This window comes from Carassius auratus, chromosome 50, assembly GCF_003368295.1.
Source record: "Carassius auratus strain Wakin chromosome 50, ASM336829v1, whole genome shotgun sequence".
Lineage (NCBI taxonomy): Eukaryota > Metazoa > Chordata > Actinopteri > Cypriniformes > Cyprinidae > Carassius > Carassius auratus.
The window spans coordinates 4,889,290-4,914,617 of NC_039292.1; the positions used below are offsets into that span (position 1 = coordinate 4,889,290).

The following is a 25,328-nucleotide window of genomic DNA, read 5'->3' on the forward strand; positions in this document are numbered from 1 at the left end:
TGTCTAAACTTTTGATAAATTTGGATAAATGGGCGTACATATCAGCACAGGATGGTGGCTCAGCTGGACCACAAGGATTGAAGACTTTATCTGCTGGACATTCAATATCTGGGGGAAGAAAAAACAAAATACAACACTTAAATAATCAGTAGTTTCCAAAAATCTAAGATCACGACGGTCACAACAAATCAAATATAAAAAAGGAATTTAATGCCAGAAAGGTACAAGAGGAAATTCAAATTATTGGAACTGCCTCCCTATGGAACTCAGAGAGAGCACCGGCTATTTATCATTTAAATTTACACTTAAGAAATGGATTAAAAACACTCAAAACTGTAATCATTAATAGTTGGTTTATCTTATCTTAGGTACTGCCCTTCTTTGTATTGTATTTATTATTATGTATCCATTTTGTTAAATTGTTTTCTGTTTTACATGTATTTTTTTATTTTATTTTTTATTTTGTATTATGATGCTGTGTCTACCTGCCAAGGGACTACAGATGAAAATTAGCTCTCTAGCTAACTCTGGCGCATTTACATTTTGAGTGTAAAACAAAAAATGTTAATTAATGTGCATTGTCCCTTTTAAATAAACAATAAAAAAAAAAAAAAAAAAAAAAAGAAATTAAGCAAATCGTAGAAAACAAAAACAAAAGTATGATATGAAATTTATAAAATGCAACATACTGCAAAGGTTAGTGTAGTTCCTCCAGTTTATGCAGATCCCTAATTGAAGGCAAGCCCTGGCATATGTCTGCAGACTGATACACACCACCGCAGGGTTTTCCATATGACAACTGTCATACTGACATGATAAAATGAAGTTTTGTGGAGGTATATGGGAATGGCACGCTTTGAACAACCTGTGAAAGGCAGAAGAAGTAAGTATAATTTAAGTAATATAAAAACATAAAAACATCACACAGAATCCACTCACTCGTTATTAAGGAGGTAGCAGTCAGGATGACCCTTGCATGGCTTAGATGGAAGTTTGTCTATAACTGGAACAGAAGGTAATGCAGATGGTGGAGTGCAAACTTCACCATTCACACCACTGGCTGGCCAGTAATCTGCCATCACTGCACAGTCGTCCACCAAGATCCCTCCAGGGATCATGCAGTCATCAGCCTTGTTGTTGTTACATGTTCCTTAGTGAGAATTATTTGGCATAATTTAGATTTACAATGAATAATAAAAAAAATCCCTTGTATACATCCACATTTCGATGTCACCATCTATACAAATATTGTGGGGTGTCTGACTTACCACAATGACCTTGTGTGTTGTTTCCAAAATGCTGGAATGGCAAATTGATGCCAAAGCCAGTAGCTCCAAATGATATATTAACACCCAGCAATGGAATACTCAAGAACAAGTCTAGGCTTGAGCTTATAACTCTCACACCATTATAAGCATATGGCAGCCGTAACTTTACATTGTTCTCAAAAGCCTTTTATGAAAGGAGACAATGACAAGAACATTTTAGGATAGTAAGTAAATCAGAAAAAAACATGTTATTCATTACAAATCTATAAAATCTCACCTCTAGGTCTGCACCTCCTAATAGATTGTGATTTGTGAGTTTTATGACTAACTTGTTGTAAGACACAATTATAGATCTGGGACAGGATACACGCTCAACAAGGTCACAGTAGACACTGTCAATGTAGATCTTCAAATGTGTTTGAGGCCTAATTTCCTCCATTAAGGTATAAGTGCAGTTTCCTTGATGACTGTAGAATTTTCCATCAAATGTTTTGTAATGTGGGTCACCCCAGCCTTCACAAAAACCTATAATTAGGAAAGGACGAACAATAAAGAAAACAATATTCAATTATTTGAACTGACAAAGCTACTTGAACTTGGAGACAGTAAGATTTACTAACAGTTTGTTTCATATAAACCTTCTTTTTTGCAGTTAAAAAACTACTGCCTTTTTACTAATGAAATAGTAAAAAATAAGCAATGAAAGGCATGGACTGGCATTTTTGTGGCTAATCTTACTGTATGCATTTTTAGGAGTTTTCCTTTCTAGCGCAAAATTTATGGGAGAAGAGTATTGTAATGAATTATGTGTGATATATAAGGTTTGCGGTAGTCAAATTATTGATATTTGTGCCATTATTTAATCATTATTTTTGTACATTTGTTGTAAATGTTGATGATAATGAATAATGTACTGAGAGTAACAATGTCTCACATGTTGAAGCTTGCGAAGCCGGTGTGAGTGTGAGATAATCTCATGGAGAAATCAAAACAAATGAGTGCAACTCCACAGAAAAACTCATAGAACAAACATACTGCAGCAAAAATGTAGTTTTTATATTTATACCATATGATGTAACCTAGTTAAGCAACATGAGACGACCAAGAGAGTGTTGATTCCTGAATATCACCATGATTACAGATTTGACCTTGATTTTATTCATTCAATAAATGAGTAATAATCATTCACTAATCTCCAAGCATCACACAGTGGTGTTTCTTTAGTGAATTAATTAATCATCTGAGTCAGTGATTCAGTGATCCATTCATTTGCTTGATTCTTGAATGAATCAGCTGTCTGCATGAAAGCTTAAACCAATTATTTAAATGTTCACTAAATAAAACAGTCACTTGATGCCACCTACTGGCGGTTTACTCTGATATTTTTAAATATCAACTTTTCATTGTTGTATATAAAAAAATATTTAAAACACTAAGCTCGTAACATTATTCATGCAGTAGTAATTTTGCAATGTAAATGTAAATTCATTAATGAAATGTAAGAATTTGATATGAAAGATAATGCAAACATTTTTATGCCCTTTCTTTAGTTAAAAAAAGAAACACCTCGGAAATCAATTTAAAGGGGTCATATGATGAAATTAAAATTTCCTTTCTTTTTGGACTGTTAAAAGCTCTTGGTGCATAAACAAGATCTGTAAAGTTGCAAAGAATAAAGTCTCAAATCCAAAGAGATATTCTTTACCTAATTTACCAACTAGAGCCCCAGATACAGATGTATTTACCCCTGTAAAGACCTTGTCTCAGAGGACCACCAGGACAAGACCACAGGAAACAGATGTTTCTTCTGCACAATCTGACTTTGCTGCAGCCTGGAATTGAACTACTGGTTTCGTTTGGTCAGAGGAGAACTGGCCCCCCAACTGAGCCTGGTTTCTCCCAAGGTTTTTTTCTCCATTCTGTCACCGATGGAGTTTCGGTTCTTTGCCGCTGTCGCCTCTGGCTTGCTTAGTTGGGGTCACTTCATCTACAGCGATATCGTTGACTTGATTGCAAATAAATGCACAGACACTATTTAAACTGAACAGAGATGACATAACTGAATTCAATGATGAACTGCCTTTAACTATCATTTTGCATTATTGAGACACTGTTTTCCAAATGAATGTTGTTCAGTGCTTTGACGCAATGTATTTTGTTTAAAGCACTATATAAATAAAGGTGATTGATTGATTGATTAAAATGGCTCTTTCTAACATGCCCCCAACATGCATATGTCACTGTGTGGGAAGATTTGCATAAAGCTGTCCAAATTTCGACTTATGTGGTTTTATTAACAAAGTTCGGGAGAAGCACGATCAGATAATCATCCAATTTGGCACAGGTGCATCTCGTTTAGCTAATCATCTTATAGCTCGCAAGCGTATATATATCCAGTCTTCCTACCTCCTGTCCCACGACAGTTTTTCGGCATAGACCGTCTGTCAGCATTCGGTTCGCGCTGTCAGCATTCGGTACGCGCTGTCAGCATTCGGTTCGCGCTGTCCGTCATCTTATCACAGGCCCAATCTTCCTTCCGACGAAGATATCTATCCGCCGAACACCAACAAGCGTCATCACGTCAGCTGCTCTTCTCGCCAAGCCACACGTTGTGGCCAAAAGCTCGTGCAAATCCTTCAGCTCGCCTCACTCGACAACACGATTTTCTCGCCAGGACCGGGCTCTATTATAATGCTGGATCGCAGCAGTGCTCCAGTTCTCCCCGCAGTAAACCTCTCTCGCTTTTTCAGCCGTGGCGCAGTTCGATGCTGCCTCCACTAGCAGCGAAGACCGTGTGTCGTTGTAGTGGCATATGTCGTTCGTGAAAGAATCGTTTTTCGAATGAATCTTTTAGGCGAACGAATCGTTCTCAGCTTACACTCATTCATGAAGAATTTTTTCAGAGTTGTCATCAACAATGAGCGAGTTTCATATGAGTCTCAGAGATCGAGAGCTCTCATTCGCGAACGAAAGGACTAAACTGGTATACATGTCGAGTTGATTAAACCGATACATGTCGTAAGTAAACGCAATGAACTGGTATATCTTATCTTAACAAAATTGATGAGAGTAAACCGGGTCAGTTAGCCATTTAGCATGTCAATCTTGCAAAATGTAAAGCACAGTTATAGGTACTGTGCACATATGCTTGTTTACATATTTAGCATACAAAAGATAAATTCCACGTTTAATCCCCGATTTATGAACGTGAATATATATATGAACCGTCTGACCAAACAATTAAAATGCTAATCATGCAAGAAAACCTCGTGATTTGCTCATCTGAACAATTTAAAAGACGTTATATATAGAATGCGCTTATGAAGACGCCAAAATTAGTTAAACGGCGTTATGACCGAACTCTGTCCGATGACGATCCCACTTTTTTAACCACGAAGCAAAGGCTTTTTGCAGAGTTGTCATCCACACCGAAATGTCTAAAGACATTAAATTTGCTTTACTGTGCATGTTTAAACCTCTCTGAGATGATACAGACATAAGGTTCATGCAATTATTCCGGCAGGATCAATTATTTAGGGATATATTTCACCATTTACTGGCATGATTATTCAGAATTTTTCAAAAAACGCAACTGCCCCATGTTTGGCTGCAGAACAACAAGTGTGAGTAAATTTTCTATCGTTTTTTTTAGGACTGTTATATGAAAAGCATGCAAAGTAAATGTCTTTAGAAACGGCTTGAATTTGAATATCACATTACTGCAATCAACGTTACTGCTATAGACATGTCTATTGGTACAATGGTTTATAAAACTAAACATGCTACATAGTTTCAAAGCCTCTATTTTCACAGTCCTTACTACAACAGGAAACAGCATCCCAAATTTATCTGCTCTGGAGGCTGTTTAAAAGGGCCCGAAGGCCAAAACGAGAGGAAAAGATGCTTTTCCAACAGGACTGTGTTAATTCAGACAAGGTTTGAGCAATTGTCAAATCAGCCAACAACTACAGCAGCCAAAGCAAGCATGAAGCTTCTTTTACTTGCAACACAGGCCTGCACATCTCAGTATTTCCATCCTGTTACTTCTGCTAGCAGTGCAGGCTACACAGGTTCGTCAAGACATCACACACCCCAGCCCAGTGTTAATTTTGACACGCAATTTTAATTTAGTTTTAGTCTTAGTCTTTTGACTATAATTATTTTTAGTTTTAGTCAAGTTTTAGTCATCTGATTTGTTTTAATTTTAGTCTTATTTTAGTCGACTAAAATAAGACTAAAATCAATAACAGATTTACTAGACAAATTTTTATAGCTGGTATAGGAAACAAACTTAACCAAAATATATAAAACACAAATTCAACTTTTTTCAACACAACTGTGTCTTTATTTTGATTCAAAAGCTTTTATGCAGCAACAAACACTGTCATGATAATGTAAACAATAACTAGCTGCCAATTGACCATCAATAAAAGAAAAATAAAGTTAGTTCCAGGACTTTAAAGCTTACAGCTGAGCTGAACAATAAGTGCATACATTTAAAGTAAATATCTAAAAAGCTGGGTGGATAAAGTAACAAGATTTTATAAGGTATTCATTTGTCTAGCAATATTGTATGTTTTAAATACTACAATATTGCTAGATTAGGATGTATAATGATAGGATGTGAACATTCACGTTTCACATGACTAATATAGAAATATTTGTGATATTGTCAACAAGAAGAACATTATAAAATATACTAAACATTATTATTAATCAAATGTATGTATCATAATATTACGTATTAGTATTGCGCTCTCATCTAACTTGAAGAAGGGGCTATTTTACAGTACTTTTCAGTTCGTAATATTTAATGCTACAACATCTACGCACTACAGTCTTCCAATTTTGCTTAGCTCAATAAACAAAAGAACATCGTGGTGAAATTACATTTGAGAAAATGTCCGGGTGGCTCGTCTGTAAATGTCCTTTCAAATTGGTTGTGTTCTTGCCACGAATGAGCGCTCTGCATGCTTTACACTTTGTTTTGTTTTGTTCGTCTTCAAACGTGAAGTGAGCCGTGGACATTTTGTCGCTCTTTTAGACATCACCTCTTCGAATGCCGTGTCTTCCCGGGAGCTCATTTAAAAACTGAAAACCTTCGCTTCACGTCTCAATAAGTCAGGCTCGGATCGGTTCTCTTCTCTCATGCAGTCTCGCCTGTTCCGTTTTGCCGGTTCTTTTGTTCATTCCTCGCATCTCTCCCGTCTGCTGATTTGATTTTCGTCACAGTCTATTTTAGTCTCGTCCTTTATTCGTTGACGATAATGTCAATCAATTTAGTCATAGTTTGTCTCCATCAGTGCCTTCTTTTTTAGTTTTCATTTCGTTTTCGTCCGCAAAAAATATATTCGTGACGAAAATAATGACGAAAATATTTAGTCAACAAAATTAACACTGCCCCAGCCCCCTCCCATGACCCACAGCTACAGCAGCTAAAGCAAATGTGAGGCCGCCTCCATTCGTAAACGCGCCCTCAACTCTTCCGCTCCCTCATGCTACTAACCATTTTTCTGTTCAGTGGCCTCCAGCTCCAGATTTGCCAGAAGGCAGAGGGTACCAAGACCTATTAGTGGTCAGGCCGATTATTTTATTTATATATATCTATCTCGAACCCTCTTCAGCCAACCCCTCTAACGCCAGCTCATCCCCTTTCACTAAAACTCCTAATCTACCATAGCTAACTCTCCTATCATGCCCAATCTATCTGTATCGGTCAATCCTCACTTCAGCCATCCTTCCACAGGAGCTTTCTCTGTATCTCCCCACCGCCGCAGCATTGTCCGCTCCTGCAGGAGCCTTTTCTGTTTTTTCCTCACTGCCGCAGCAGTCTCCGCTCCCGCAGGAGCCTCTACCTATATTGCACCACTGCCGCAGCAGTGTCTGCTCCCGCAGGAGCATCTACCTATATTTCACCACTGCCGCAGCAGTGTCTGCTCCCGCAGGAGCCTCTACCTATATTTCACCACTGCCATAGCAGTGTCTGCTCACGCAGGAGCCCTTTCCATCCTTCCCTACTGCCGCAATTCTCGCTGCCGCAAGAGCCTCAAAAAAAAAAAAAAAAAAAAAATATATATATATATATAATTAATCGAGTAACAAAATGTGTTTTTGCTTAATTATACTGATGTGCGCATGCACAGTAAATCTGATGGGTAGGATAAAATGTCAGGACCCCGGACCTTTATTTAGTCGGGTTGACGTACCTTTTCAGTTCTGTGTATGTGATGTGACGCTAGTTTTACTTAAAGTCAAATGCTCATGAACTGACTGTCAGAGCAGTTCTGGAGATGTTGTTCATGTGTTCAAGTCCTTATTTAGTGAGACAGCAGACGCAGAAATTTCCGTAAGAGTATGCGCGCTTCAGTGTGTGTGTAAAAAAGGAAGTCGCGCTCCTGCTCCATTCATTAACAGAGACACACAGAACATGCAGGATTTACATTTAAACACCGTTCCGTCTTAATATTTAGAGATATTAATTCGTGAATCGGATGTAAGTGCAATTACCTATTTTGATTAATTCATTCAAAAAAAAAAAAAAAAAAAAAAAAAATCATTGCGAAAGAACCTGACGTGAGATTTAGAATAAATTAAAAGAGGCTTCGAAGCAGAGGAATTTGCCTACATCATTTTTTGTAATCGCGTTACTCGAGGAATCGTTTCAGCCTAATCTTAAGCAGCTCAAAAGGGGCCGCTCACATAATCCGATAGATGCCCTCGGTTATTATTCATCAGACATTAAAAAAAAAAAAAAAAAAAAAAAAAATGTTCCTCCTTAAATCATGTTGTGTACTTGAATAATAGAAGCCTCTCAGTTATCGTTTCTTCGGCCAAAGTAAGGGCCCTCCAGCCATCGTTACAATCTCCTTGCCTATTTCAGCATCGGACAGGGCTCTCCCTTCCGGTGCAGCTGGGCAGTGGCTCCCTTCGGTCGCAGTGTGAGCCTTTCATCTGTCATTGAGTTGCGCTGCGCGCTCAGCGGCAGATGGGGGTATCCCTCCCGGTGCAGCAGAGCCACAGGCCCCCTTCGGTCGTTGTGACAGCCCTCCATCCGATGCATCAAATTAAGCCGCTTATACAATCGCAAGGGGGACTCTCCCTTCCGGTGCAGCAGAGCCACAGCTCCCTTCGGACGCAGCGAGAGTCCCTCCATCAGTCGCGTTTTCTTGCCTACTCCGTATCGGACGGGGCTCCCCTACCGGTGCAGCAGACCCACGGCTCCCTTCGGTCGCAGGGTGAACCCCCCGTCTGAGTTATGTTGCATGCTCAAGGGCGGACCGGGATCTCCCTCCCGGGGGAACACAGCCGCTGGCTCCCTTCGGTCGCAGCAGGAGCCCTCCATCCGATACATCAAACCGTGCCTCGAATCTTCTTGCCTATTCTGCATCTGATGGGGCTCTCCCTTCCGGTGCAGCAGACCCACGGCTCCCTTCGGTCGCAGGGTGAACCCCCCGTCTGAGTTATGTTGCATGCTCAAGGGCGGACAGGGTTCTCCCTCCCGGGGGAATAGAGCTGCTGGCTCCCTTCGGTCGCAGTGAGAGCCCTCCATCAGACGCATCAAGCCATGCCTCGCATCGCAAGGGGGACTCGCCTTTCCGGTGCAGCAGAGCCGCAGCTCCCTTCGGACGCAGCAAAAGTCCCTCCAACAGTCGTATTCTAGTTAGCGTCAATCAGGGCTCTCCCCTCCGGGGCAGCACTCCTGCTGCAGAGTTGCGAACCCCCTACGGAGGCTGGGAGAACCCTCAGAGGCAAAAAACCGTGCCTCCATAAACCCGCAATGGGGGACTCCCCCTTCCGGTGCAGCAGAGCCGCAGCTCCCTTCGGATGCAGCGGGAGTCCCTCCAACAGTCGCGTCTCTTTGCCTTCTCAGCATCGGACTAGGGCTCCTCTTCCGGTGCAGCAGACCCACAGCTCCCTTCGGTCGCAGTGTGAACCCCCCATCTGAGTTATGTTGCATGCTCCACGATGGCTAGGGATCTCCCTCCCGATGGGGTACAGCCGCTGGCTCCCTTCGGTTGCATTAGGAGCCCTTCATCCGACGCGCCAAACCGCGTCTCGAATCTCATTGCCTATTTAGCATCTGACGGGGCTCTCCCTTCTGGTGCAGCAGACCCACGGCTCCCTTCGGTCGCAGTGTGAACCCCCCGTCCGAGTTATGTTGCATACTCTATGGCGGCCAGGGATCTCCCTCCCGATGGGATACAGTCGCTGGCTCCCTTCAGTCGCAGTGAGAGCCCTCCATCAGATGCAACAAACCGCGCCTCGTACTCAGCCGCAAGAGGGACTCTCCCTTCCGGTGCAGCAGAGCCGCAGCTCCCTTCGGAGGCAGCAAGAGTCCCTCATTTCTTGATATCTGGCATCGTGCTCCTCCCATAAGCGGCACGGAGGGCTCGCCGGTAAGACGTTGCGAGCCGCAGCTCTCGTCGAACACTGCACGGCTCTCCAGGTCGCTCTGCATTTTCTTCCCAACACGCATATTTTGGGGGGCAACTAAATTGTATCTCTCTGGCTGCTGTCCTATGGCTTTAAGCTTCTTTTGGGGAGTTATTTGGGTTCGGGCTATGCTCCGGGCCCGGACCCCTCCCCCAGGACAGCACGCCAAAATATGCCTACTATTTGCCTTCAGATTAGATGTAAGGGTGAACTCGTGAAATGTGGTTTTATTAACAAAGTTCGGGAGAAGCACGATCAGATAATCATCCAATTTGGCACAGGTGCATCTCGTTTAGCTAATCATCTTATAGCTCGCAAGCGTATATATATCCAGTCTTCCTACCTCCTGTCCCACGACAGTTTTTCGGCAACCCTCCTCCACCCCAACTCCTCACTTCTAATCTATTTATCCCAAATTGGGATGGGGGAGTTATTTGGGTTCGGGCTATGCTCCGGGCCCGGACCCCTCCCCCAGGACAGCACGCCAAAATATGCCTACTATTTGCCTTCAGATTAGATGTAAGGGTGAACTCGTGAAGTACATTACACATCACATCCTGATGTCACATGTCATTACGGGACCTTTATGGGTTGTGTGTGAATGCACACACGGATTCAGCAAAATCTAGCAACCACAATTGCTGCAACACATTACCTGTGTTTATTCCAGAATCGCAGTGTGAAAGGGGCTATGGGGACGCTGGCCTTCCAAAAGAGGACATAACTAGAAATCAGTGGTTAAGTTATATTTACAACACTGTCCCAGAACAGTTCATCCCAAATATTTAGATGTGTGCAGTGCATTTTTTTAATGGAGAAAGAGGAGTGTTTCCTGGAAGAGTAACCTACAATGCCAGTGTCTGTTTCTATCATAACTGTTTCATTTTTTACCCGTACATAACATTTTTCACTTTTTTTTAATAAAGTGGGACAATTCCAACTGTGGAAGAACAGCCTGACGTTTCTGACTCACAGCCTGCAAATAAATTTACATATTTAAAGAATTTGCCACTGATGATGTTGATGTTGTTTGTCATTTCTCCGATCACAAATGCAGACATGTCTGCTATTGTCCGCATTTGGTTGTGCCCTTTCTCTCCAATGGACTATTAAAAGAACTCTCTTGATTGAAATACACTTTGTTTTGCACACCAGACCATAAGGGATAGTGGACAGTCAAAAGTGAGTAGTTTAGCAGTGTTTTTCCTTTTTCTTTTTTGTCTCGTTTTTTTTTTCCTCCCCTGTCCTGGAATGGACCAGCCTGCCATTCAGCTCTTTTGCCTGGAGCAACAGGAAACTTTTGCTGGAGGACCATATCAGGGATTTTTTAGATCTGGCGTGCTTTACACACTTCCCAGACTGCTCGCTCTGCATAATCTACATCACCAGCTTTAGAGAGCTGTGCTTATTTTAGTTTATTTTAACTACAAATTCATTTATTATATATATATATATATATATATATATATATATATATATATATATATAAAAGATCTATTTTAAAAAATGAAAAAAAGGAAATTATACATTTACACACCTAAGGATTATATCAACCAAACAATTAACTGCGTACTGTCTGTGTCCACTACTTGGGTTTTTATGAATAAGTAAGCAGCATTTAAAACAATAAATATATAATATGCACTATTGCTCAATATTTAATCACAGCTTCAGACACATGATATTTTAATTTGCTACAAGCAGAATACACAAGAAGTGTGTTCAACTCGGACACGTATATGATTGTCGTGGTGATGAAAAAAAAGCAACCATTTGCATGTCTGCGAATTTTTAAATATAAAATAAAATATTTACATTATTGCTATTCCTTTCAGTGATTACAGAATCAAATAAAATTATTGTGAAGACCAATTTACTCACAGTCACATGCATAATATTTGCAGCAGCCGTACTCATCCTCGACAAGCACTGGTTTTTTGCCATTTTCACAGGTGATGTTCTGCAGTGGAGGGCATTGAAATGGGATAACTTCGATGTTGTTGTCTTTTATGCACCTAGCCATCATGCATTTACACAAGTAGAAGGTCTCATTGGTCTGGTGATGATAAAAAAAAGTACAAGAATAAGAGGCTAACACATGTAAAATTGCAATGAATTGTTATGTTATTTACTTTGATTATTTAAATGGCACCATGGATACATTTCTCATGTAGAAAAAAAAATACATTACATATACTTGAAGGGGTCATGAAATAGAGAATCAAAGTGTTCTTGATATCAACAAATTTAAGAGATTACTGAGATGTATATAATATAAAAACATACTGCAAGTTTCAGAACTCAAACGGTCTATTACTTTGTTATAAGTAATAATCATTATTGTGTATATTACAATAGTACAATACTAATAGTGCCTTGGGACCTGACTCTAGCTTATACATATACTGTATGTCTCTACCACAGCACTTCCCATCTTGAGTATCAAAATACATTAATGCAGGGCATGGATATGGTGCAATACATTGTGTCAATCACAGCAGTGGGTATTTACATCAGTTTCTGCCCCTTAATATTAAGTGGTTTTCAAGAAGAGTGAAAATTAGGATAGAAATTATGATTTTTACAAATATTGGACCAATTTTGTGTATAAATAAAAAATCTTACGTCATGAAACTATACAAATCTGAAACTGAATTGCATGACCCCTTGAAACAAAAATTTAAAGAAGGTATATTAAATTGGTATATTACATTTTTGGCCCATTCTGGACAGTCTGGTGGAGTTGCTGTAGTTGTCGATATAGATCTAGTTGATGTGGTATGTCCTGGTGTTGTTGTCGGGGTAGATGGTGTGGTAGGTTTTGCTGTTGTTATAGTAGACTTTATTGTACTTGTAGGTGTAGGGGAAGATTGTACTGTAGGTTTTGATGTTGTTGTAGTAGACTTTGTGGTAGCTGTCAGTGTAGGGGTAGATGGTGTTGTAGGCTTTGGTGTTGTTGTTGTTGTAGACCTTGTGGTGGCTGTCGTTGTGGGGGAAGATGGTGTGGTAGGTTTTGATGTTGTAATAGACTTTGTTGTACTTGTCGATGTAGGGGAAGATGGTGTGGTAGCTTTTAGTGTTGTTGTAGTAGACTTTGTTGTCGGTGTAGGGGAAGGTAGTATTGTAGGTTTTTGTGTTGTAGTAGACGTTGTGGTAGCTGTTGGTGTAGGGCTAGATGATGTGGTAGGATTTGGTGTTGTTGTAGTAGACTTCGTGGAAACTGTTGGTGTGGGGGTAGATGGTGTGGTAGGTTTTTGTGTTGTTGAAGTAGACTTTGTGGTAGCTGTCGATGTAGGGGAAGATGATGTAGTAGATTTTGGGGTTTCGGAAGGTTTCGGTGTTGTTGTGATTACAATTTGTGAAAAATATTCTGTTGTTCCAGTAATAAGAGAAAATTTAGTAGAGGATGATGTTGTATTAGTTTGTGATGTTTTTGTAGTAGACTTTGTGGTAGCTGTCTGTGTAGGGGTAGATGGTGTGGTAAGTTTTGGTGTTGTAGTAGATTTTGTTGTAGTTGTCGGTGTAGGGGAAGTTGGTGTCGTATGTTTTGGTGTTGTAGTAGACTTTGTGGTAGCTGTCGGTGTAGGGCTAGATGGTGTGGTAAGTTTTGGTGTTGTAGATTTTGTTGTAGTTGTCGGTGTAGGGGAAGATGGTGTGGTATATTTTGGTGTTGGAGGTGTTGTAGTTGTAGACTTCGTGGTAGCTGTTGGTGTAGGGGAAGATTGTGTAGTAGGTTTGGGTGTTCCTGTAGTAGACTTTGTGGTAGCTGTCGGTGTAGGGGTAGATGGTGTGGTAAGTTTTGGTGTTGTAGATTTTGTTGTAGTTGTCGGTGTAGGGGAAGTTGGTGTGGTAAGTTTTGGTGTTGTTGTAATAGACTTTGTGGTAGCTGTCGATGTAGGGGTAGATGGTGTGGTAGGTTTTGGTGTTGTTGTTGTAGTAGACTTTGTTGTAATTGTTGATGTTGGGGTAGATGGTGTGGTAGCTGTCTGTGTTGTAATAGACTTTGTGGTCTGTGCAGCAGAAGATGGTATGGTTGTTGAAGTAGTCTTTGTAGTAGCTGTTGGTGTAGGGCTAGATGGTGTGGTAAGTTTTGCTGTTGTAGTAGATTTTGTTGTAGTTGTTGGTGTAGGGGTAGATGGTGTGGTAGGAATCAGTGTTGTAGTAGACTTTGTGGTAGCTGTTGATGTACTTGTAGATGGTGTGGTAGGTCTTGATGTTGTTGTTGTAGACTTTGTTGTAATTGTTGATGTAGGGGTAGATGGTGTGGTAGCTGTCGGTGTTATAATAGACTTTGTGGTCTGTGCAGCAGAAGATGGTATGGTTGTTGAAGTAGACTTTGTAGTAACTGTTGGTGTGGGGGAAGAGGGTGTGGTATGTTTTGGTGTTGTAGTAGTAGACTTTGTGGTGGCAGTCGGTGTAGGGGAAGATGATGTAGTATATTTTGATGTTGTTGCAATAGACTCTGTGGTAGCTGTCGATGTAGGGGTAGATGGTGTAGTAGCTTTTGGTGTTGTAGTAGACTTTGTTGTAGTTGTCGGTGTAGGGGAAGTTGGTGTGGTATATTTTGGTGTTGGAAGTGTTGTAGTTGTAGACTTCGTGGTAGCTGTTGGTGTAGGGGAAGATTGTGTAGTAGGTTTGGGTGTTCCTGTAGTAGACTTTGTGGTAGCTGTCGGTGTAGGGGTAGATGGTGTGGTAAGTTTTGGTGTTGTAGTAGATTTTGTTGTAGTTGTCGGTGTAGGGGAAGTTGGTTTCGTATGTTTTGGTGTTGTAGTAGACTTTGTGGTAGCTGTCGGTGTAGGGCTAGATGGTGTGGTAAGTTTTGGTGTTGTAGATTTTGTTGTAGTTGTCGGTGTAGGGGAAGTTGGTGTGGTAAGTTTTGGTGTTGTTGTAATAGACTTCGTGGTAGCTGTCGATGTAGGGGTAGATGGTGTGGTAGGTTTTGGTGTTGTTGTTGTAGTAGACTTTGTTGTAATTGTTGATGTTGGGGTAGATGGTGTGGTAGCTGTCTGTGTTGTAATAGACTTTGTGGTCTGTGCAGCAGAAGATGGTATGGTTGTTGAAGTAGACTTTGTAGTAGCTGTTGGTGTAGGGCTAGATGGTGTGGTAAGTTTTGGTGTTGTAGTAGATTTTGTTGTAGTTGTCGGTGTAGGGGAAGTTGGTGTGGTATATTTTGGTGTTGGAGGTGTTGTAGTTGTAGACTTCGTGGTAGCTGTTGGTGTAGGGGAAGATTGTGTAGTAGGTTTGGGTGTTCCTGTAGTAGACTTTGTGGTAGCTGTCGGTGTAGGGGTAGATGGTGTGGTAAGTTTTGGTGTTGTAGTAGATTTTGTTGTAGTTGTCGGTGTAGGGGAAGTTGGTGTCGTATGTTTTGGTGTTGTAGTAGACTTTGTGGTAGCTGTCGGTGTAGGGCTAGATGGTGTGGTAAGTTTTGGTGTTGTAGATTTTGTTGTAGTTGTCGGTGTAGGGGAAGTTGGTGTGGTAAGTTTTGGTGTTGTTGTAATAGACTTTGTGGTAGCTGTCGATGTAGGGGTAGATGGTGTGGTAGGTTTTGGTGTTGTTGTTGTAGTAGACTTTGTTGTAATTGTTGATGTTGGGGTAGATGGTGTGGTAGCTGTCTGTGTTGTAATAGACTTTGTGGTCTGTGCAGCAGAAGATGGTATGGTTGTTGAAGTAGTCTTTGTAGTAGCTGTTGGTGTAGGGCTAGATGGTGTGGTAAGTTTTGCTGTTGTAGTAGATTTTGTTGTAGTTGTTGGTGTAGGGGTAGATGGTGTGGTAGGAATCAGTGTTGTAGTAGACTTTGTGGTAGCTGTTGATGTACTTGTAGATGGTGTGGTAGGTCTTGATGTTGTTGTTGTAGACTTTGTTGTAATTGTTGATGTAGGGGTAGATGGTGTGGTAGCTGTCGGTGTTATAATAGACTTTGTGGTCTGTGCAGCAGAAGATGGTATGGTTGTTGAAGTAGACTTTGTAGTAACTGTTGGTGTGGGGGAAGAGGGTGTGGTATGTTTTGGTGTTGTAGTAGTAGACTTTGTGGTGGCAGTCGGTGTAGGGGAAGATGATGTAGTATATTTTGATGTTGTTGCAATAGACTCTGTGGTAGCTGTCGATGTAGGGGTAGATGGTGTAGTAGCTTTTGGTGTTGTAGTAGACTTTGTTGTAGTTGTCGGTGTAGGGGAAGATGGTGTTGTATGTTTTGGTGTTGTAGTAGTCTTTGTTGTAGTTGTCGGTGTAGGAGAAGATGGTGTGGTATGTTTTGGTGTTGTTGTAGAAGACTTTGTGGTAGCTGTCGGTGTAGGGGAAGATGGTGTAGTAGGTTTTGGTGTTGTTGTAGTAGACTTTGTGGTAGCTGTCGGTGTAGTGGTAGGTGAGCAAGGAATACAGCAGTAGACACGTATTTCATAATCAAAGCATTTAAAAGGGCGGTCTTTCTGTTGATCTTTCTTACACTCCAATCCATATGAAACATTGCACTGGGCAACTTGTTTTGACTTATTAATAAAATCTTCAAAGCTCATATTATAGTTTTTTACAGACCTACATTCGACACCTATTGGCTCTTTACAGATTTCTTTTCCACGTTCTGCAATGTTTTTATAAGTCTCCAAGTCATTCCCTCCTTCTAAATCAGGATTATATACATTAAACCAGTCAGACCACCCACATATAATACAGGATGTCGTAGACTTAGTTGATGTTGATGTAAATGTGATAGTTGTTGGTGTAGGGAAAGATGATGTGCTAGGTTTTGTTGTAGGATTCTTTGTTGTAGTTGTCGGTGTAGGAGAAGATGGTGTGGTAGCTTTTAGTGTTGTTGTAGACTTTGTTGTCGGTGTAGGGGAAGGTAGTATTGTAGGTTTTTGTGTTGTAGTAGACGTTGTGGTAGCTGTTGGTGTAGGGCTTGTGATTACAATTTGTGAAACATATTTTGTTGTTCCAGTAATAAGAGAAAATGTAGTAGAGGAGGATGTTGTAATAGTTTTTGTAGTAGACTTTGTGGTAGCTGTCTGTGTAGGGGTAGATGGTGTGGTAAGTTTTGGTGTTGTAGTAGATTTTGTTGTAGTTGTCGGTGTAGGGGAAGTTGGTGTCGTATGTTTTGGTGTTGTAGTAGACTTTGTGGTAGCTGTCGGTGTAGGGCTAGATGGTGTGGTAAGTTTTGGTGTTGTAGATTTTGTTGTAGTTGTCGGTGTAGGGGAAGTTGGTGTGGTAAGTTTTGGTGTTGTTGTAATAGACTTCGTGGTAGCTGTCGATGTAGGGGTAGATGGTGTGGTAGGTTTTGGTGTTGTTGTTGTAGTAGACTTTGTTGTAATTGTTGATGTTGGGGTAGATGGTGTGGTAGCTGTCTGTGTTGTAATAGACTTTGTGGTCTGTGCAGCAGAAGATGGTATGGTTGTTGAAGTAGTCTTTGTAGTAGCTGTTGGTGTAGGGCTAGATGGTGTGGTAAGTTTTGGTGTTGTAGTAGATTTTGTTGTAGTTGTTGGTGTAGGGGAAGTTGGTGTAGTATATTTTGGTGTTGGAGGTGTTGTAGTTGTAGACTTCGTGGTAGCTGTTGGTGTAGGGGAAGATTGTGTAGTAGGTTTGGGTGTTCCTGTAGTAGACTTTGTGGTAGCTGTCGGTGTAGGGGTAGATGGTGTGGTAGGAATCAGTGTTGTAGTAGACTTTGTGGTAGCTGTTGATGTACTTGTAGATGGTGTGGTAGGTCTTGATGTTGTTGTTGTAGACTTTGTTGTAATTGTTGATGTAGGGGTAGATGGTGTGGTAGCTGTCGGTGTTATAATAGACTTTGTGGTCTGTGCAGCAGAAGATGGTATGGTTGTTGAAGTAGACTTTGTAGTAACTGTTGGTGTGGGGGAAGAGGGTGTGGTATGTTTTGGTGTTGTAGTAGTAGACTTTGTGGTGGCAGTCGGTGTAGGGGAAGATGATGTAGTATATTTTGATGTTGTTGCAATAGACTCTGTGGTAGCTGTCGATGTAGGGGTAGATGGTGTAGTAGCTTTTGGTGTTGTAGTAGACTTTGTTGTCGTTGTTGGTGTAGGGGAAGGTAGTATGGTAGGTTTTGGTGTTGCTGTGTGGGTAGATGGTGTAGTAGGTTTTTCTGTTGTTGTAGTCGACATTGTTGTAGTTGTCGGTGTAGGGGAAGATGGTGTGGTATGTTTTGGTGTTGTAGTAGTCTTTGTGGTAGCTGTTGGTGTAGGGGTAGATGGTGTGGTATGAATTGGTTTTGTAGTAGACTTTGTGGTAGTTGTTGTTGTTGTAGGGGTAGATGGTGGGGAAGGTTCTATTATTGTTATGATAGACTTTGTTGTAGTTGTTGGTGTAGGGGAAGATGGTGTGGTAGGTTTTGGTGGTGTTGTAGACTTTGTTGTAGTTGTCGGTGTAGGAGAAGATGGTGTGGTATGTTTTGGTGTTGTTGTAGAAGACTTTGTGGTAGCTGTCGGTGTAGGGGAAGATGGTGTAGTAGGTTTTGGTGTTGTTGTAGTAGACTTTGTGGTAGCTGTCGGTGTAGAGGTAGGTGAGCAAGGAATACAGCAGTAGACACGTATTTCATAATCAAAGCATTTAAAAGGGCGGTCTTTCTGTTGATCTTTCTTACACTCCAATCCATATGAAACATTGCACTGGGCAACTTGTTTTGACTTATTAATAAAATCTTCAAAGCTCATATTATAGTTTTTTACAGACCTACATTCGACACCTGTTGGCTCTTTACAGATTTCTTTTCCACGTTCTGCAATGTTTTTATAAGTCTCCAAGTCATTCCCTCCTTCTAAATCAGGATTATATACATTAAACCAGTCAGACCACCCACATATAATACAGGATGTCGTAGACTTAGTTGATGTTGATGTAAATGTGATAGTTGTTGGTGTAGGGAAAGATGATGTGCTAGGTTTTGGTGTTGTTGTAGGAGGCTTTGTTGTAGTTGTCGGTGTAGGAGAAGATGGTGTGGTATGTTTTGGTGTTGTTGTAGTAGGCTTTGTTGTAGTTGTTGGCGTAGGGAAAGATGATGTGCTAGGTTTTGGTGTTGTTGTAGTAGGCTTTGTTGTAGTTGTTGTTGTAGGGAAAAATGATGTGCTAGGTTTTGGTGTTGTTGTTGGTATACATTCCGCCACACAGATCTGATTTTTCTCATCAAAAATAGGCTTATCCTCTGGACATTTTGGATAACATCCTGCAAAAATGAGTATACAAATAAATTAATAAAGTTGCACATAGATATTTTCTTATTAATAATAAAATGACTGTGATGACTGTGATGATCAAGCGCAAGGTTGGGGGTTTGTTTCCCCGGGAACACATGATAGGTTAAAATTGATAGCTTGAATGCATTGTAAGTCGCTTTGGAAAAAAGCGTCTGCTAAATGCATAAATTTAATTTAAAATTTAATTCTTCCCCGAGGCTGTAACACTTCTGAACTCCACACCACCAATCTAACCTGCACCTGCTCTTTTACTGCACTGGTCACAGTACTTTACATACATGTATTTGCACTACTCATATTTTGCACAGACTGCACACTGTTACTGTTGAGTTGTGACTGTTAAGTTGTTACTGTGCAAAGCACAGTAAACTATTCCTATAAAAATATAATTGCACCGCTGTTATTTTGCATAGAATACATTGTTTAACAATACTTTTGCACACTCATCCAACTGTATTTATTACCACTGTTCTCACGTAGCTGCTGTTCATAATGTGTATATATAATCCTACATTGCTCTGTTCATAATGTACATACAATCCCTCAATTGAATTCCTATTTATATTCTATATATACTCTGCTCAATACTGTATATACTGTAGAAACTCCACTGTATTGTACATTCTGTAAATCACAGCTTCACTTACTTTGCACTTTTATGTATATAAAACACTATATTCTTGCACTTCTGGTTAGATGCCAACTGTATTTCATTAGCTCTGTACTTGTACTCTGCATAATGACAATACAGTTGAATCTAATCTAATCGAATCTACACAACATGACGGTAGCAACAACAACACTACAATGAGAAAAAAGGTGCGCCTTGTTTCTTTGCATGAACATGGTTGGCATTATGCAAATCTTCCCACATACTGACGTAGATATATGGGGGCGTGTTAGAACGTGCCTCTGTAGTGGACATTATATTTTAGTGAATTTCTCTGAGGATTAAATGTCCCAGTTTTAAGTCTGGATGTCCTGTACAGAGCACATTCAGGGCTTTCTAGAGATATCAAAAGATTGGATGGTTCACAATGGCCACTCCCTCTCTTTGGTTTTATAAATGGCTGACATTAATTTAGTGATAAAATGTTACATCCTCATAGAAATATGATTATATTTAGTAATTGTAATTTAAATCTGATTAATTTTCAAATTGTCATAAATCAAAGTCACAGGAACATGTTATGGGGCTTCGGATCAAAATATGACTTCCTGTTGTGAAACAGGACATAATTTCATACATGTCCACTGTAGAGGACACCAGGACTAAAAGCATGTTTATTATGCATTTAGTGTTTACACAAAACTGTTTTATGGTTGATTTTGTCATTAGGTTTAGTAACTTACTGTTTTGTGATCTACTCAAAATGACCCACTTATACTCAAACACTATCGATTGATTGTTACCGTCATAGTTGTTTTTTTGTTTGTTTTTTTTTACACTTTTTACGATACAAATAATTACAAAGCAACTTTACAGAAAATTATGTTTCTTCAATATTTAGTAGTAGCTTATACGTGGTGATTCAATTTATGTGCATATGACAGAATTTTTATGAAAAATTAAAACAAGACATAGTGAGCCAGACGATGAACATTATTATTAACAGCAATTATTACATGATGCAGTCACACTTTAGCAACATTTGTTAGTTCTGTTTGTTGATTCAGGGTTAGCATCATCTGAGGTCTGAGGGGTTAGCATCATTGTGTATGGTGTACCAAGTATTGAGGTCTCTGTGTTCTTTTGGGTAATAATTATATAAAGTGGACATATTATTTTTGAAGGATAAACAAAATGTCTACTTGCTTAAATAGCATTGTTGTTTTCCAGTGCTACCTTGTTTGAGTAAATTATATAAACTGTAACTGTGGGTAATGATCTTGAAGATTGCATATTTAACAGAATAACTAGATAAATATTACTCATCAAACTCTAACTGGCCATGTTAAATTTACTCAGTTCTTAATAACTCAGTTAAGTAGATTTCAATACTTACATTTTACTTAAAATCATGCAAAATAAAAATTAAGTAAATATATATTTTTTTCAGTATAGGAAAACTAATTCTATGTCAATATTCTTATGAAATATTAGATATTATTATGAAAATCTGTCCAATTACTACTCCCATACTTAAACAAAGTTTGGTATAAAAAACAAAATCCTGAAATCTAAAAATGTATTGATTTTTTTTTTTTTTTACAAAAATACTACATTCACAAAGCTTTTTATTTCTGATAAATAAAAACCACAAACAAAAAATAATAATAAATAAATAAATTCAGCTTTTTGGTTACAAAAATACAAAATAACTTCAGGGAAATAGTTTTAAATCCCTATCTAAATGGTTACTGATTTTAAAGGGGTCATATGATGCTTTTTTGAGGATCATAATTTAGTGTATTTAGTGGTACAGAAATTTAACAACCCTTTCCATAATCATGAGCTTCATCTTTCAAAATTAAGGTAATGTCAGTTAATGTCCTTAGTTTTATGATCAGCTCAAGCCCGAAAGGGGAACAGATTGTCGTCAGAATTACCTCTTCTCTTAGGTTCACGAAACGGTCGTCTATAAAAATCTGTTGCCGTTCTGCTGTAATTAATCTTAAAGATTTCTAAATGCATCTTCTTTTGGAAGGCCAAATAAAGTGCTTTTGCTTTCACCTAAAAACACACGGGATCTCCCTGACATGGCTGCATCAACACTAAATGCAGTTACTGGAGGGATGACCGCCTACTCCAGGGAGCCGATGGCTGCGGAGCAGGTAGCGGAGGAGCCAAGGAGCCAGAGGGATGCCAAAGATCCGGGGGGCCAGGATGGAGCTGAGAGCTCCGGCAACCATAACGGAGGCAGAGATCCGTAGATCCATGGCAGAGCCTGAGCGACTGAGGAACAAGGTGGAGCTGGGGGGAGGGGGCGACGAGGGGTAACCAGGAGTGCAGTCCTGAGGAGATTGGGGGTCAACGCCTGACCAAGACCTGAAGGATCGTGTGACACTGAAGACTGGAGTGATGATGCTGAAAATTCAGCTTTGCATCACAGGAATAAATTTGATTTTGATGTAAATCAAAATAATATTTCACAAAATATAAAATTTTCCCCTGTATTTTTGATCAAATAAATGGAGCCTTGATGAGCATAAGAAACACTTTTTAAAAACATAAAAAATCGATCTAATCCCTAACTTTAGAACGGTAGGGTACTTTCTGCCTTATTCTGTGATAAAAATGGGAAAAAGGTGTTCTTAGTAGCCTTTATAAATCAATCATACATTTTTCATTAGAAAAAAAATATTATAGCCGCTTGCAACAGCTAACGTTACTTCCACAGGCAACACACAGCAATATAAACAACAGATGTGCATGCCCTCTTCACATCGTTCTTGTGATTATAATAATAATTTAATAATAAAAATATACACACAGACTGCTCCCCTGGCAACCCCATTTAACGGCAGCCGCGGATGTTATTGAAGGTGTCTGGTAGCAGTGGCTAATTTACTAAAAGTGTCTGACCGTGATTGATCGTCCAGATTAGATCATCAGGAGAAAGGTCATCATATTGATCATTCAATTTATGGATAAATTATTATTCATTGATTTTACTAATAGTTAGATTGGGCAGGCCTTCACAAAAGCCTTCACAAAAATTAAAAAGTACCTTGACAAACCTATACATTTTGGGCATCAAGGGGAAAAGGGGCAGGTGCTCAAGCTGACAGCTCACCTTCAAGGTTGGGTAAATTGTTGTCGCAGGTAGCATTAGGGTTGAGACAGGTTTTGTAGCAAGATGTATGACAAGGACTGTAATGCCATGTGCAGTCGTCTGTTCCAGTATTGTAGTAGTCACAGTACACAGCTAAAAGGAGATAATTGATATCAGTATGAACATGTACAGTTGAGCTAAATGTATTACAATAAATCTGTAGTACTTTGCTGAAAGATAGAAATCACTTCAAGCAATGATCAGACAATTAATTCATTCACATTATCTTTCTTTTTCTTTCGTGAAAAAAGTACCTGAAGATTCCGAATCTGCATGAAAATCACATTTAAAGATTACAGAGAAATGAAGATGCTTACGGCAGATCTCAGGTGTTCTCCAGTTCACACAAACGTCTGCCTCATTGCAGGCTTGAGCATAAGCTGCCACAGCTGTACAGAAACACTCACAGTCTCCACCTGTGTCACACGCACATGAGTCCTTCACACAGTTATCATAATATGGGTTATGATCCACCTGTGGGAACAAGCATTTGCATCCTTAACAAATATGTGGGATTCTTGTATACCACACTATAGGGAACTCCATTTATTGACACAAAAGTCTTTGCAACTCTACCTTGTTATGACAGGATTTGAATGGTCCCTTGATATCTTTGATGATGCTACATTGTATTTTTGCCCAGTTCTCTCGATTTGGGGTCTCAACGCATGGGTTGAAGTCTGGTTTTGCATCTGGGCAACTACTTAACACTTTCCAGCTGTCCACAAACTCCATTGCATTTGTAGTTGGCAAATTTCCCTGAGTGGTAAAGTCATCTTTTGCATCTCCATTGAAATTTCCACACAAGCCACATACATCAGCCTGTGAAAAAGCAACAGATCACAGATGTTGTACAATTGATCAAATTCAGGGACTATTGTACATAATCTGGAAGTATCAGTTCAAAACATAAAAAATTCTGATCATTATTCATGACTTCTACTCACCATGTGCTGAGGTTGCAGAATAATGCGGACGGTGGTTTTGCGGTCCCACAAAATTGTCAGTCCGATGTTAGCATCAATGACAAGGTACATGCCAAAGTTTCTCTCAGTGTACCTGATCTCTGGACCACTTCCAGTATCAGCGGCTTTCACTGTCCCACCAGAAAGCAGCAGCATTGTCCTCTGTGTAAGAGAGGAGTAAAAAAATTAAAAACAAAACAAGCAAAAAAAATCACAAACATGATAAACCACACAGTGACTGACATTGGGTCTATATTGCTTTGAAATGTTAAAGAAGATGGGGAGAAAATCCATCATTGTCCTTTCAAATGTAAACTTGCATGCGCTATTATTGTCTTACACCACACATAACAATAACATAAAATAAACTTAGCATGCTGAAGAACTTGCTTTAGTATTTCATTAAAAAAAACTTAATTGCAGCATAATATTGAATATTTTGCTAAATATAACAGCTGTGTCCTTACCCCCAAAAGTATTTTAACAGACTTTGAACATGTGGTTCCTGTTGTTCCACAAGGCATATTCTCAGTGATCACGTAAAAATTGCCAGTTTTATTTCCACAATTGTTCTGCAAAACAAGAGAATGTGACTTGTTGCCTCTAGACAGAAGGGGTTTATTTGTCATTTTAATTTAAATAAAGATTCTGACCAAACGCACATACCTGAGCAGCAATATAACTGCAGCCTCCACTGAAACCAAACCTTTGCTGATCAAAGGTTCTGTAATGTCCGCTGCCATATATGGTGCATATTCCTGGACATTCATAATGTGTGCATTTCCATTTCCCCCCTTGGCAAGTGCTGCAAATATAGAGATAGACTCAAATCTTGTGAGGTTCTACACTATTATGCTATAGATGATTAAAGGCCAGATTGTATTTTCTCATTATTTAGGGGATTTATGGTAATTCAACTTTCAAGTGGCATACAGTAACTGAACTAAAAAAATAAAAAATTTAGAATGTTTATTGTTTATGCAGTTTAGCACTAAAAAACAACTAAAACTGAAATATAAATGAAAATAAAATTATATATTTTAAAAAGTATCTAAAACACAAAATGTCTTATACTTAAATTAAAATGGAAAACATGAAAAAATCGGCTTTACAGACCATTTATTGCAATCTGAGGTTATCGTAGATCCTTGTATATAAAACTGTCCATCATGTTTACACGGGCAGTTATCCGGCTTAACACAATGTCCTCTGCCATCATCCAACAGACCTGAAGGACACTGGCAGCCAGACTGACAGTGCACTGAGAACTGGAAAGAAAGGAAGAAAACATTACGTACAAGCAAAATGCTGGTATCCACGCTAATAACACCATCAGAAGAATCAAGTGATAGACTTTGGTAAAGAAAAAGAGAGATGTTGGAATTTACACACTCACACAGTCAACTTTCTGTTGTGAACAAGTCTTTGCACACTCCAACCCATATTCATCTGGGGCCGCTGTGCTGCAGTTGAAGAAAACCTTCGGCGAGGAACATACTGCAAAGATATCAGACGCAGATGCTTCATCATTCATTTTTATATTTTTAATTTTTACATCAAAAACCATATTTAAAGACTGTTTACATCAGACGTTAAGCAGTTTTGCGGATAAGGGTGTACTTCTCATAAGACGCTTTGCATATAAGGGTGTACTACTCGTATGACCATTTTATATTATATTATATAAAA

General features: G+C 39.6%; 1 protein-coding gene across 1 annotated transcript in view; it reads right to left on the minus strand.

The window, feature by feature from the left end:
• LOC113066384 (mucin-2) overlaps nucleotides 1-25,328 on the minus strand; it is a 37,623-nt gene that overhangs the window by 3,572 nt on the left and 8,723 nt on the right. The window contains exons 18-37 of the mRNA XM_026238291.1: nucleotides 25,036-25,136; nucleotides 24,756-24,907; nucleotides 24,306-24,444; nucleotides 24,107-24,211; nucleotides 23,622-23,801; nucleotides 23,251-23,496; nucleotides 22,992-23,148; nucleotides 22,636-22,767; nucleotides 16,468-18,867; nucleotides 14,223-15,960; nucleotides 13,796-14,172; nucleotides 13,395-13,711; nucleotides 13,157-13,289; nucleotides 12,413-13,071; nucleotides 11,583-11,757; nucleotides 1,546-1,793; nucleotides 1,269-1,452; nucleotides 940-1,150; nucleotides 690-865; nucleotides 39-108 (exon numbers count right to left, since the gene is read on the minus strand). Coding sequence (XP_026094076.1) covers nucleotides 39-108; nucleotides 690-865; nucleotides 940-1,150; nucleotides 1,269-1,452; nucleotides 1,546-1,793; nucleotides 11,583-11,757; nucleotides 12,413-13,071; nucleotides 13,157-13,289; nucleotides 13,395-13,711; nucleotides 13,796-14,172; nucleotides 14,223-15,960; nucleotides 16,468-18,867; nucleotides 22,636-22,767; nucleotides 22,992-23,148; nucleotides 23,251-23,496; nucleotides 23,622-23,801; nucleotides 24,107-24,211; nucleotides 24,306-24,444; nucleotides 24,756-24,907; nucleotides 25,036-25,136 — 7,900 coding nt within the window. The remainder of the gene's footprint in view (nucleotides 1-38; nucleotides 109-689; nucleotides 866-939; nucleotides 1,151-1,268; nucleotides 1,453-1,545; nucleotides 1,794-11,582; nucleotides 11,758-12,412; nucleotides 13,072-13,156; nucleotides 13,290-13,394; nucleotides 13,712-13,795; nucleotides 14,173-14,222; nucleotides 15,961-16,467; nucleotides 18,868-22,635; nucleotides 22,768-22,991; nucleotides 23,149-23,250; nucleotides 23,497-23,621; nucleotides 23,802-24,106; nucleotides 24,212-24,305; nucleotides 24,445-24,755; nucleotides 24,908-25,035; nucleotides 25,137-25,328) is intronic.